Source organism: Saccopteryx bilineata, chromosome 3 (genome assembly GCF_036850765.1).
Source record: "Saccopteryx bilineata isolate mSacBil1 chromosome 3, mSacBil1_pri_phased_curated, whole genome shotgun sequence".
NCBI lineage: Eukaryota > Metazoa > Chordata > Mammalia > Chiroptera > Emballonuridae > Saccopteryx > Saccopteryx bilineata.
Window position 1 is genome coordinate 260,699,586 of NC_089492.1, and position 13,730 is coordinate 260,713,315.

The 13,730-nt window shown below is 55.0% G+C and overlaps 1 protein-coding gene across 2 annotated transcripts in view; it reads left to right on the plus strand.

The window, feature by feature from the left end:
* Positions 1-10,585, plus strand: part of HIVEP3 (HIVEP zinc finger 3) — a 571,694-nt gene extending 561,109 nt beyond the window's left edge. For both annotated transcript variants that reach the window (XM_066269482.1, XM_066269483.1), the window contains 2 exons: positions 3,057-3,955; positions 5,840-10,585. In XM_066269482.1, coding sequence (XP_066125579.1) covers positions 3,057-3,955; positions 5,840-6,646 — 1,706 coding nt within the window. In that variant the 3' untranslated portion in view covers positions 6,647-10,585. The remainder of the gene's footprint in view (positions 1-3,056; positions 3,956-5,839) is intronic.
* The last annotated feature ends 3,145 nt before the right edge of the window (positions 10,586-13,730 follow it).

Here is a 13,730-nt window from a genome sequence, read left to right on the forward strand (position 1 = left end):
CAACTGCAGGATCCTGGACTTGTCCCCACCTCTCTCCCAGCCTCGTTTTCCCAATGAGACAGAAAGGATGACTGTATGCGTTATCAGAGGATGAAATCAATGCATTCATTACAGAACTAATATCTGAGCACCAGCCCTGCTCCAGGCCCTGTTCTCGGTGCTAGAGATTCTGCTTCTTGTCCTCAAGAAGCTTACATTTTAGAGGGGAGCCAGGTAGTGAGCAGATATGTATTTGGCAGGCACAATAAGTTTGAAGCAAGAACTGGAATAAGTGAAGGGTTGGGAAGTATGGGGAAGTATGTGAGGATGGTATGGAGCCACGTGGGGTCTGAGAAGGGCTCTCCCTGCAGAGGGCTCAGGACCAGAGCTGGGGCGAGATGAGGTCAGAAAGAGCTGGGGTGGTGAAGGTCAGAGAATGCACTTGGCTGTCTCCTGAGGTGTCCACCCCTGACTTTCCCTGACTCTGACTGTGTGTGTGCAGAGGACTGCCGATAGGGGGCGCGGCTGGAGGCAGTGGTCCAGACTGAGCACACGTTTGGCTTGGATTGGGTGGGCTGAGTGGAGTTAGGAAGAAGTGATCGGCTTCTGTGTACATTCTGCAGGTAGCGTCAACAGATTTTGCTAACATTTGGGAGGGAAGAGGATGGGGGACACGAGAGAAAAGGAGCTAAGAATGAGTCAGAGATTTATGGCCTAAGAACTGGAAGGGCGGAGTTGCCACTTCTCACGATGAGGAAGATTGCGGGACACGGAGGGGTGATGTGTAGTACAGCCTAGGAACGACTGCCTCCCGGTGGTCAGTCATTGCCGCAGCCCCGCCCCTGGTGGTGAGAAGGTTGAGCACCAGCGCCACCGTGTGGCAGAAACTCATAGCACCCTCGCTCTCTTCATTCCTTCTCCTGCGAGATCCCAGACCTAATAGCTGGCGGCGGGGATTTGTGGAGCCCTGGCCATGATCCCAGCAGGGGCTACAGCTCCCTGCGGGGTGTTAGGAATGGGCACTCCAGATAGAGACAGACAGATAGAGTCCTGCAGAAACCTAGATGTGGGGGGCCTGATGAGCCCTGCACTAGACAGGACCCTTGGCTTCCATACCCTTCAATGAGTGTCAAGGGCAGACCACTGCCCTGCCCTGAGCTTCAACTTACTCATCTTTAAAGAGGATGTTTAGGAGCCTTCCCTGCTGGCTACCAGGAGATCCTGATCCTGACTCCCTCTGACCTCAGTTGCAAAATGCTTGCAGTCTGGCTGTCTGCCGAGGTCCTGGGTACTTGAGATAACAGCTGAGGTTTATTGGGTACTTACTTTGTGTCGGATCCTGGCAACACTCCCAGTCACTTCATATAGTGGCTTTTATTACTCTCACCCCAATTTTACAGACGAGAAGACTGAACACAGAGAGAGAAAGTAAATTATCCAACATCACACACCAAGGAAGAGGTGGAGTTGAGATTCAAACCCAGCCCATTTTCTGCTCCTGATGCATAAAATCATTTCAAACGGGCTGTATAATAATGCAGGCATTGTAAACACGCAGCCACTATGCCTTGGGTAATCCTGGGGAAGCCCCGCATGCCCCACTCTGGGCCTGGATTTCCCCATAAGCAAACGAGGGGGAGGCCAGGTGAACTGAGGCTGAAGCAGGCCTCTGTTAAAGTCTTGGGCAGGGAGGGGGATGCCTGGGACAAAACTGTGAAGTGTGTTTTGCACCCCTACTCTGTTCCACATCCCTGCTCCCTCCCCAATCCAAGATCTTGTCCTCTCTCTCATCTCTCTGCTCCCAGCTGCCAGGAGACCCCGCCCTTGGCTCCCTGGCCCCATCTCTACCCCGTAGTCTTTTTACCTACATCCTCCTGAGTGCCCACTGACATTCACTGCATGCATCTTACTCTTGGGAAGCATGAATGCTGTGCTTTCTGGCCCCTGGGTGTCTCAACATGGCGGGGTTCAGAAGCCTGGTGGCATCAGCAGCCCAAGCCAATTGTGTGCCCAGTCCTCTTGGTCAGCAGAGGAGTGGGTGCTGGTATGTCCGAGTGAAGTGCTGGGGCTGGCATGAACCTAGAGTTGGGCCAGCAGGACCCAAACCCTCGGGAGCCTGCCAGGTGAGCTGGACATCAGTGGAGCTCTCCCGAGAGTCCTGATTGCTGCCCATTTCAGAGACGCCCAGATGAGACCTGTGTCATGTCAGAGCGACTCAGCTGGTTGGGGCTGCCCTACCAGAAGCCAGACCAGGAGGCTAATGTCTCAGAGCTCTACCCCCACCACCTCGGGGGGCAACTTAGGTTTCTGCAAGGGCAGCAGTCCGCCAGACTGGAGCTGGAGGGGTGGGGCCCGTGTCTGCAGCCCGAGGCCAGTTTAGACAGAGCCCCAGAGGCTGGGGCCTGCCGCCTGCCAGGTGCCATTGTACATCCAGCAGCAACCTGGCCGTGGTGGCAGATGTGTGTTTAGAAGCTCAATGCTGCTGCACTGGCTGGCATGGCTGGCATGTCCCAGAATGGCTGATTTCTTCAGGACTATATTAAGAATGACCGTAATTATTTGAGCCCTTACTGTGTGTATTTACTATCAAACCCTGTGGAGTGAGACGATCACATTCATTTGACAAAGGGGGAGACAGAAGCACATCAAGGTGACTTCACTTGCTCGTAATGGAGCCAGCACTGAAATACTAATGAAAAAATCAAAACACAAAAAGTATCTGTCTCATTTGCTGTGGTTCAGTCCCAGCCCTGCCATTTACCTGACCTGGGCAGGTTACTTAATCTCTCTTTCTTCTTCTCTTCATCTGTAACATGAAAGTAAGACCTCACAGAGTCATTGAGGACTAAATGAATTAAATGCCCAGGATGGTAATTAAGGCACATGGTAGATACAAGGTGATTTTCTTCACTGGGATGACGTGCAAAGCATTCCCATGTTTGTCACGTCCCTCATCTTCTCAGTGATCTTGTGTCATTGTCGTGGCTTCAGGCTGTTTGCACAGGAGACACTGGGGTGTAGAGAGGAGGAGCCACGGGGCCAGCTGTGACCCCGGGTCCCCTGTGTCTGCTCTGCAGGAACCAGTGACGACCCGTTCCAGGACTCAGAAGGTCGAGAGGGCTCAGAGGCTGTGGCGGAGCACCAGTTTTCAGACCTGGAGGACTCGGACTCAGACTCAGACCTGGATGAAGACGAGGATGAGGATGAGGACGAGAGCCAGGATGAGCCATCAGGACCGTCCTCGGAGGCACCCCCGCCCCGCCCGCCGGCCACGCTGCCAGCAGACTCCTCACCCGTTCAGGGTCTGCAGCCCCCAGAGACCACCACCGGCGGCCAGGCCACGCGGCACAGCGCCGTCTCAGAAGCAGGCAGTTGCTCCACATCCAGCCAAAGCATCCTGTGCCTCCCCCGGCTGAGACCAACCCTTTCAGGCCCCATGGAGAAGGACACAAGCTCAGCCCTGAGCTCTAAGGCCTTGTCCCCAAGAAGGCCGTGGTCCCCGGGCAAAGAAGCAGGCAGCCGCTCACCACTTGCCCACAAACACCCACTAACCAAAAGTGACTCGTCTCCCCAGCGACATTCGCCGGCCGGAGAGCCACGGGCCTCAGCCCCGAGCCCACCTGGCTCCCAGATTGGCCCTCTCCCTTGTGGATCTCCAAGACTTGAGCTGTCTCCTCTCACCCTCTGCCCCCTGGGAAGGGAACTGCCCCCTCAAGTGCATCTGCCCCCCACATGTGAGGGTGCGACGGACCCAGGTCCCCCCAGACACTCACCCACCAGGCGACGGTCACCAGGCCAGGTCGAGTCACCACCACAGTCAGTGCTGCCAGGGAAGTGGGCCTTGGCGGGACCGGGCAGCCCCTCAGTGGGCGAGTGCGGCCCGAGCTCAGGGCTGGCCCCGCGGGCTCTCTGCCGGCCCGCGCCTCTACCTCACAAGCTACTCGGCAGAAGCCCGGAGACCTGTGCCTCCACGTGGGTGAGTTGCTGCCCCGGAGTGGCTGGGCCACTCCTCCCAGGTGGGTGGGGGCTGCAAACTGACTCCTCCCTGAGGCACCAGGCCCGGAGGTACACAGCCTACTGGCTGGGCACTAGTAACTTAGCAAGCATTCGTGGGGCAGCTTCTGTGCCAGGCACTGTGCCAGGTGCTTGAAACCAGGTAATTTAGCCTCAGAAGCACCAAGCACAGACTTGGGAGCTGGCCTCTTATCATCTCTTCCCTCTCCAACCCATCGCCATGTGCCCTTTGAGCAGGTGGCAGAGCTTAACCGAAATCATCCCCCCTCCAATATCACTGTCACCAGCACCCGCAGAGATGTCACAGGCAACACCATCCCTGCTAAACCTCAGCCCTGTCACTGTCACCATCACCATCTCAGCCATCTTTACACTCCAGCATACTGTTCCTGCCACCTTGTCAGCTTGGTCAGTGTTGTCACGTCAGCTGCAGCAGTCACCACAGTTGTCACCAACATCCCTGCCACCACTCTCACCATCCAGCACCATTACTGCCCCCGATGCTGTTGTGAGCCCCAGCACTGACCCCATCACCGTCCCCGATGCTGCCGTGAGCCCCAGCACTGACCCCATCACCGTCCCCGATGCTGCCGTGAGCCCCAGCACTGACACCCTCACCGTCCCCGATGCTGTTGTGAGCCCCAGCACTGACCCCATCACCGTCCCCGATGCTGCCGTGAGCCCCAGCACTGACCCCATCACCGTCCCCGATGCTGTGTGAGCCCCAGCACTGACACCATCACCGTCCCCGATGCTGCCGTGAGCCCCAGCACTGACACCCTCACCGTCCCCGATGCTGCCGTGAGCCCCAGCACTGACCCCATCACCATCCCTGATGCTGTCGTGAGCCCCAGCACTGACTCCATTATGTTAACTTACCTTTACCTTCCAGCATCTTTTCTGTCACCATATTGTTAGGACACAATACCACCCTTCACCACCAGCAGCATCCACACCATCTCTCAGAGATTCATGCTTCTGGAGGACCATGATGTAGGAGTTTCTCCTTGGGTTTTTGGGGTTTTTTGGGTTTTTTTTTTTATTTTTCTGAAGCCAGAAACGGGGAGGCAGTCAGACAGACTCCCACATGCACCTGACCGGGATCCACCCAGCACACCCACCAGGGGGTGATGCTCTGCCCATCCGGGGCATCGCTCTGTTGCGACCAGAGCCACTCTAGCACCTGGGGCAGAGGCCACAGAACCATCCTCAGCGCCCAGGCCAACTTTGCTCCAATGGAGCCTTGGCTGCGGGAAGGGAAGAGAGAGACAGAGAGGAAGGAGGGGGGGAGGGGTGGAGAAGCAGATGGGTGTTTCTCCTGTGTGCCCTGGCCAGGAATCGAACCCGGGACTCCTGCATGCCAGGCTGATGCTCTACCACTGAGCCAACTGGCCAGGGCCTCTCCTTGGTTTTTAATTTTGGGGTCATGTTAAAATCCCTGGTGGTGGGTGACGGTCAAGAGCCTTGAGTGGAAACTCATGTCCAAGAGTAAAGTTGGGTCAAGACCATTTTAGGAACAAGAGATTTCAGCAGAACCAAGGTGGAAGGCCAGGCACCTGGGGCTAGTGGCACTCCATCTCACCAGCACACCCACATCCCCTGTAGACAAGCAGGCTAGCCAGTGGCATGACCACCATGGGGCCTCAGAGAGCTCCTAGTCAGTGCATGTCTGGGGACAGCCCATTGTGGAGAGGGCCCGGCACAGGCGAGATCACGGGCAGGGAGCTGGAGCTCGATGCTGCCCTGGCTCAGCCAGGACGTGCCCTGTTCGCTCCTCTTCTAGGCCTCGGGTGTCCATGCGCTCAGTATATAACCTGGCCCCGCCTTGTCTTGTTTTCTGCCCCAGCAGAAGGCCGAGTCCCGAAGTCCCTCCTGCTCACCTGGCCCTGCTCATCCCACCTCCCGGCCCTTCTCCGCCCTCCACGACTTCCACGGCCACGCCCCAGCCCGGACAGAGAACATCTTCAGCCACCTCCCTCTGCACTCGCAGCGCTTGGCCCGCGCCCCGTGCCCCCTGATCCCCATCGGGGGGATCCAGATGGTGCAGGCCCGGCCTGGGGCCCACCCCACCCTGTTGCCAGGGCCCACCCAGGCCTGGGTCAGTGGCTTCTCAGGCGGCGGCAGCGACCTGACGGGGGCCAGGGAAGCCCAGGAGCGAGGCCGCTGGAGTCCCACCGAGAGCTCATCCGCCTCCGTGTCCCCTGTGGCTAAGGTCTCCAAGTTCACGCTGTCCTCGGAGCTGGAGATCAGGGACGACCCCAAGGAGAAGGAGAGGACGAGCAGAGGCCTGGGCAGACCTCCCACCCGGGAGTCCCGTGTGGCCAAGGTATCTGGAGAGCCCGCGCCCACGCACAGCCCCCACAGGCCGCCTGAGGCCTCGCCCCCACCACCCCAGGGCCGCCGGGCAGAGGCCTGGAGCCCCCGCGGGGAGTCCCCGCACACGTTGGCCAGCCCCCCGGCCTCTGCGGCCCCGCCCCTGGACTGCAGCAGTTCCGTGGGCTGCCTGGCAGAGGCCTCCACCTGCTTCCCAGGCCGGGGAAGGGACCTCTCTGGGGAACCCAGGACCAGTGAGGGCTCCCCTGGGCCCTCAGGAAGTGGGGGGCCCGGGTCACCTCCACACCAGCCCGCGGACAAGGGCCCCCCGAGCACTTAGCCGCTCTCTCCAACAGCTTCAGCATCTGGCTTCCCTGGTTCAGCAACAGACGCTTCCAGCCCACGTCCTCGAACCCCCCTGCTCTCGCAGGCCCCCTGTCCGTCTGTCCGCGTGTCCACGCAGCTCTGCTCCGCCTTCCTCAGTTGTATCCTCCCACGTCTGCAGTTACCTGTGCCTTTTTCTATACCTTTTGTTGCTTGAAAAGAAACAAACGTCCACAGACGTGAAAAAAAAAACACAAACAACCCACGAGGAGTTTGAGGCTGTGAATATTTTGTGCTTTGTTGAGAAAGGGTGTAGGTGGGGCCTCCCCTCCTTCCCTGGGGTCAGCCGCAGCCCGGGGCGGGCAAGAGGCGGCCATTGGCTGAGGGAAAGGAGGTGCACTGAGGGAGAAAAAAAAACTTTTAAAAATATATAATTAAATGTAAAGCAAGCACTCCTACGTACAGATGTTTATGTCCTATTTATTGCCACTTGATCCCACCCCAGCTAATGGCCCCAGGCAGAAGGACACAGACAGGGCAGGGGGACTCCACTCAGCTTCCACGACAAGCCCAGAAAACTCCAACTTTCTTTTTCTTGGGAAAAAAAGAAATGTTTCTTTTCCCCAAATTTCAACACAAAATAATAGCAGGTGGGAGGGAGGAAGGAGCTGATTGGTTCTCCCCAGTCTCCCTGATACACAGGTGATCTGAGTCAGGGGCCCATCCTGGTGTTTGACCGGACCAGATGATCCCTCCCACACCCCAGACCCTGCACTGGGGAAGGAGCCCTGACCACCCATCTCCTGGTTCCTCAGCACCTGACCTAGGCCTTGCTCTCTGGGCCCCAGGCCAGGCTGCCTTCCTTGTTCTAGAAACTACCCACAAGGCTGGAGTGGCAGGGCCCAGCCCGTAGGGGTCAAGATCCAAGGTGCAACCTCGCTGCTCCTGAGGCTGGGGCTCCGCTTGCGTTTCACATTTGGTCCCTGGGGTACAAAGGGCCCTTTTTCCTCCTCAGCTGGGCTTATCGAGTCTTCGGCCTGGGAAGTTCGCAGGACTGGTCCCCTGTCCTTCCCCCCACACTGTTAGGCACCCAGTACCCTCAGAATACCCAAACGTGACTGGTAGAAAGTGCTCAGTCCTGTTTGCTGGTTTACTTTTTTTTTTGAATGCATACATATAAAAATCTAGAAAGAGAGAATGCTGTTTGACGCTCTCCCAGGTTCCCCAGATTCTCTTGTCCTAGAGGATTTTTATTTATCCTGAGTCATTTGAATTCTTCTCCAAAGCAATTGGTTCTAGCCGGTGCCTCCTTCTTCATCCCTGCCTCCTCCTTCAGGAAGCCACCCTGCATTTGCTGGAGCAAAAACCTGCTCTGTAAGAAAAGTAATATGACCAGAAATTAAAATCTCAAGTTGAAATATGGAATTTGAATTCTAGCATGTTTAACCTACTTTGGGACAGGTGGATTTCTCCCCAGAAATTATTTTCTTTAGTTTCCTCAAGGGGGAAAAGGCACGCCCCCCCCCCCCACCTCTCCACCACCACCCCGCAGGTTGGGCACTGAGGCTGCCTTACAGGGCAGGGACCTCCCTGGTTGGTCCCCTGTCCTGAGCCAGGTGGTAGGACTCCTGCACCCACAGAGGGCTCCGGAGCTGGCGTATGGTGGAGAGGGTTGAGGCCCTTCCATGAGCTCCCCAAATTCAGCCCTAACTCCCTCTTCCTCCAGGTCAGGGCCCTTCCTTGCTTGGCCCCTGCTGGGTGGGCAGACCGGTCACTGGTTCAGCCTCCACCCACACCGACTAGTTCACTTTCCTCTGACCTCACCCAGAGCTGTGACAAAAAGGGGGAAGGGGCCCCCTGCGGGCCGCTGGGCTCTCAGGTGCTGGGGGTGGGGTTAGCAAGCAGTTCTGGCTGCCTGACCCCGAGTTTGGGGCTTGCCCACCCTGGGAGAAGGCCGGCAAGCCGGGCCCTGATCACATGACACTGTTTTGGCCTGACAGGAAAGGAGAAGGAACCCAGGCCCCACTCAGCCCAGGCTGAGGCCAGGGCTGTCCTCAACCCTGCCTTTCCGTCCTACCCCTGGGGCTGCCCCAGGCTAGAGACTTCAGGTGCCGAGGCTGGGAGCTGGATAAAGGGCACTGCTTCGGCCCAGATCTGAAATCTGCCTGGGCACGATCTTCCAGCCCCAGACCCACAACGCAGCAGACTGGGCACTCTGCTGGACTAGTCCTTGACCTTGGGGTGGCCACAACCCTCCACCTGGCTCCGCACCCCAGGCCCTCCTGGCAACATTCCCGCTGTGCTCAGCCCGCCCACCAAGGTGTCCCTCCTAGGAGGTACAGTCATGGATGGTGTGGCCAGCAGGGGAGAGTCCTCACGGCCGCTCAGGCCACAGGCACAGGTATAGGAAACCAAGACTAGGAGCCACTGGAGACCCAGTTCTCCATGACAGGGACACGGTATACGAGCAGAATCTGGCCTAAGGGCTGCTGCCCCACACAGGTGCTCAGAGGGGCAGAACTGATGCCACCAGTCCGGGTCATATGCCACCAGGCAGAGTCTAGCCCCCTCTGCCAGACTCTATTCCCACAGCCCTGAGCACAGAACCCCAGCCCACACGCACACACCTTTGTAATTGGGAAAAAGACTCTTGCTCCATGCCGTTCCCAGGCCCCCCGCCCTGCTCCCACCCCCTCCACGATTCCCATTTGCCTGGGACTGTTGTCCACACTAAGGATGGTGGGGAAAGCAGGGCCGACTGGCTGGCACAGGACCTGTTGCCTGCTCTGTTACGATACGGGAGACAGCCATCGGCACAGGCCTGCTCTGCTCCTCGGGAACAACCTGCGGAGGTTGCAGAGACCACCCTGGCCTTCTGTGCGGCATTCCAAGCCACTTGCCCCAGGACACCCTTCGCCCTCAGCAAGCTCAAGGTCTCTCTGGGTACTAACTGCATTCCTCTCTGAGCCCCCTCTCCCCGGCACCCCCCCACACACACACACACAGCACACACTCTGGCCCCACCCACTGACACCCTCCTGGCACCTGGCGGCAGTGAACCGCTCACTCTCCCACCTCCATCACTGCCAACTTCCAGGCCCACAGTCCCTCTGCCTCCCTCTGTGGGAAAAAGTCGAGAGAATTGGCTTCCGGATCCCTCTCACCCCTACTCTAGTCCCCCCCACCCCACCCCCACCCCAGCTCTTTCGACTAGGAACAAGCAATATATCTGAGCTGAATTGCCCACTAGTTCCTTCTTCAAACAAATCCTTCTTAAGCAACAGTTCTGCCTGGGCAGCCAGCCTTGGGGACGGATCTGCAGCACTGACCAAGGGGAGACAGTTCTGGGAGGCCTTTTCCACAAATTCTGCTTCTGTGTTGTGAATCCAGTCGGCTTTCCATTAGAAAACTGCTTCGGCACTTAGGATCACTTTATGAAACTTAGTGTTTAAAAATAAAAATAAAAAAGAAACAGACAAAGGAAACTTGTAGGCAATTGTAAGATACATGCTCTCTGTAAGATAAATACTTGCCTTTTTTTTCTTCTAAAAGGTGTATGTATTCTGTCCGTGAAATTGTCTGTAGAGAGTTTCTATGTTCTTAAATGGCAATACAGTCCAAAAACCGTACTGTAGATATGTACAGCGACCACACTGGGATGGAGTAGTTTTGCCTGTAATTTTATTTAATCTCCAGTTACTACACTTGCATCTTGCAATGTTGGTATGGTATATATCAGTGCAAAAGAAAACAAAAAAGACAAAAAAAAAAATCCATGCAGGTCTAAAGCACAGTGTCTGACATACAAAAGGAAAAGAATGCTCAGTATTGATGTGTGTGACCTTTGTTGTAAATTACATCTGTACTGTGAATGAGAAGTTTTTACAAGTATAATAATTGCCTTTATTACAGCTCTGGCTGAGTGTCAGCCTGAGGATATTTTTTAAAAAAAAAATACAGCACGTTGGAATAAATTTGAAAATCCCAACATAGCCCGCTTGCCTGGCTTGTGTTTTTTCTTGAGAGTTGTAGAATGCCTGAGATGGAGGGACACTGGGTATCTCCAGTGCTTGATTTACTACAGAGCCATCAGGCCCAGAGGAGGGAAGTGACCAGACCACAGTCACACAGCTGGAGACTCTTGTGACCACTCACCTGGAAAGGCCTGGCGTGGAGGGACCAGAACCATCGCCCTATGGTTCAGGGTCTACATTCATTTCCTGGGGCTGCCGTAACAAATGACCACAAACTAGGTGGCTTAAAACCACAGAGAGCACCTGACCTGTGGTGGCGCAGTGGATAAAGTGTCAACCTGGAATGCTGAGGTCACCAGTTCAAAACCCAGGCTTCCCTGGTCAAGGCACATATGAGAAGCAACTACGATGAGTTGATGTTTCCCACTCCTCCGCTCCCCTTTCTCTCTACCCTCTCTCTAAAAAAATAAATCTGAAAGATACAAATCTGGGCTCAAAAAAAAAAACAGCAACAACAGAAAAACACAGAAAGTTATTCTCTCACAGTTCTGGAAGCCAGGAGTCTGAAATCAAGGTGTCGGCAGGGTCGATTGCTTCTGGAGGCTGAGGGAGAAGCCACCATCCTCTCTCTTGCGGCTGGTGATCACAAACAATCCTGGACATTCTCTGGTCGGTTGGTTGCTTCCTCTCTCTAACATCTGCCTTCTGGGTGTATCTCTCCCCCCAGTCTCTTCTAAGGGCACTCATCATTGGATGGGGACCCATCCTCCTCAGGATAACCTCAGGAGAATCTTGAGGTGCTTAACTTAATTACATCTGTAAAGACCTTTTTTTCCAAATATACTCACACTCATCGATTCTGGGGATTAGGACATAGACTAAATTTTGAGGGGGTCACCATTCAACTCATTGTGGCATGGAGTCAGATCATGGCACAGCCACTCGCTGCCTGTGTGACCGGGGACAAGTTGCCCCACCTCTGTGGGGGCTTCTGTTTCCTAATCTGTAAAGTGGACGGTTGTCATGAGGATTAAATGGGATGATGTGTATACAGGGTCCAAAGAGCCTTGAATACAGTATGTCTTCAATAACTTATCTTCTTGTCCAGGGTCCTTATTTTGACGGCGAATGGTGGCAGATGTTACTGGCAAAGTTAGACCTCGGTCCTTGAGTTTGGCTAAGAAAGAATTCGGAACCAGCCCTGGCCGGTTGGCTCAGCGGTAGAGCGTCGGCCTGGCATGCGGGGGACCCGGGTTCGATTCCCGGCCAGGGAACATAGGAGAAGCGCCCATTTGCTTCTCCACCCCCGCCCCCTCCTTCCTCTCTGTCTCTCTCTTCCCCTCCCGCAGCCAAGGCTCCATTGGAGCAAAGATGGCCCGGGCGCTGGGGATGGCTCCTTGGCCTCTGCCCCAGGCGCTGGAGTGGCTCTGTTCGCGGCAGAGCGACGCCCCGGAGGGACAGAGCATCGCCCCCTGGTGGGCAGAGCGTAGCCCCTGGTGGGCGTGCCGGGTGGATCCCGGTCGGGCGCATGCGGGAGTCTGTCTGACTGTCTCTCCCTGTTTCCAGCTTTAGAAAAAGTACAAAAAAAAAAAAAAAAAAAAAAAGGAAAAAAAAAAAAAAAGAATTCGGAACCAAGAACTCTATAAGAGAAAGTTCATTTAGAAAGTCACAGAGGCAAGCCAGCTGAGCTGCATGGACTCAGGTAAATGTCATGGACAGAGGCAAAAGGAAGGTCCTTGGAGCTTGGGGAAAGGGAAGCCCAATTATACACCTTGAGGGAAGAAAGGGGAAGGCAAAGTGCAGGCTGGCTCTAGAGTGAGAGCACGTTCTCTGAGCCCGGGGTTATAAGGATGAAAAAGATAGGTTAGGGTCCCCACTTTTTGTACTTGACAATGATTTGCTGATCATCAGTGAGGAGCCAATCAGCGAATGCAACAGATAGTCCCGCCCTCAAAGAGCTTGCGTTCTACCAGGAGAGGCTATCCTTAAGCAAATAATGACATCATTAACTACTCAGTGGCAGGGGCCATAATTGCTGTGGCCGAGAAAGAACAAAAGCTGTAGTCCAGAGAGTCTGAGTCACCCTAGAAACCTTTCCTGGAAAACTCCTGGAGGGGGGAGGGCCGGGGGAAGTAGCTGCTGAAGAGACTGGCGGGCAGGCAGGAGGGCTCCTCCTCCAAGGTGTGATTTGTTTTCCCACACCACCAAGCCATTAGCTCAATTCTGACACTATCTACCTGGTGATAGCCCAGATTCCACAGGGTAAGGACTCAGTCCTACAAGACTATCCCCACCTCCCCCCACCACCCCAACGCCAGTCATCAGTCCAGGTTGTCACCTATGCTTCTGACAGACCAGCTACATACAGATCAGAGGCTCCCACCATCCTCTCTTTGAGTTCAACTGATTTGCTAGCCCGGCTCACAGAACTCAGAAACATCTATGTACATTTACCAGTGTATCACAGAAGGATAGAAGGATCTCGCACTTCCGCTGAGCACACCACGCCCCCAGCACCTCCACATCTTCACCAGCCTGGAAGTTCTCTGAGCCTGGTCCTTTTGGGTTTTATATGAAGGCTTTATTATTTCATAGGCGTGATTGACTAAATCATTGGCCATAGGTGATTGATTCAGCTTCTAACCCCTCTCTGCACCTGGGGAAAGTCGGGAGGGTAAGACCCGAAGTTTCAACCTTCTAATCACAAGGCTGGTTCTTCTGGCAAACAGACCCCTCCTCAGGTTCCCTAGGGGCTTTCCAAAAGTCATAGGATTAACATAACAAAAGAAATCTCTAGAGTTTAGGAAATCCCAAGATTTTTACGATCTCTGTGCCAGAAACACTGAAGAACACCAAATATATATTTCTTAGTACAAATCACAAGATCACGATCCTTATTTTGACGGCGAATGGTGGCAGATGTTACAGGCAAAGTTAGACCTCGGTCCTTGAGTTTGGCTAAGAAAGAATTCGGAACCAAGAACTCTATAAGAGAAAGTTCATTTAGAAAGTCACAGAGGCAAGCCAGCTGAGCTGCATGGACTCAGGTAAATGTCATGGACAGAGGCAAAAGGAAGGTCCTTGGAGCTTGGGGAAAGGGAAGCACAATTATGCACCTTGAGGGAA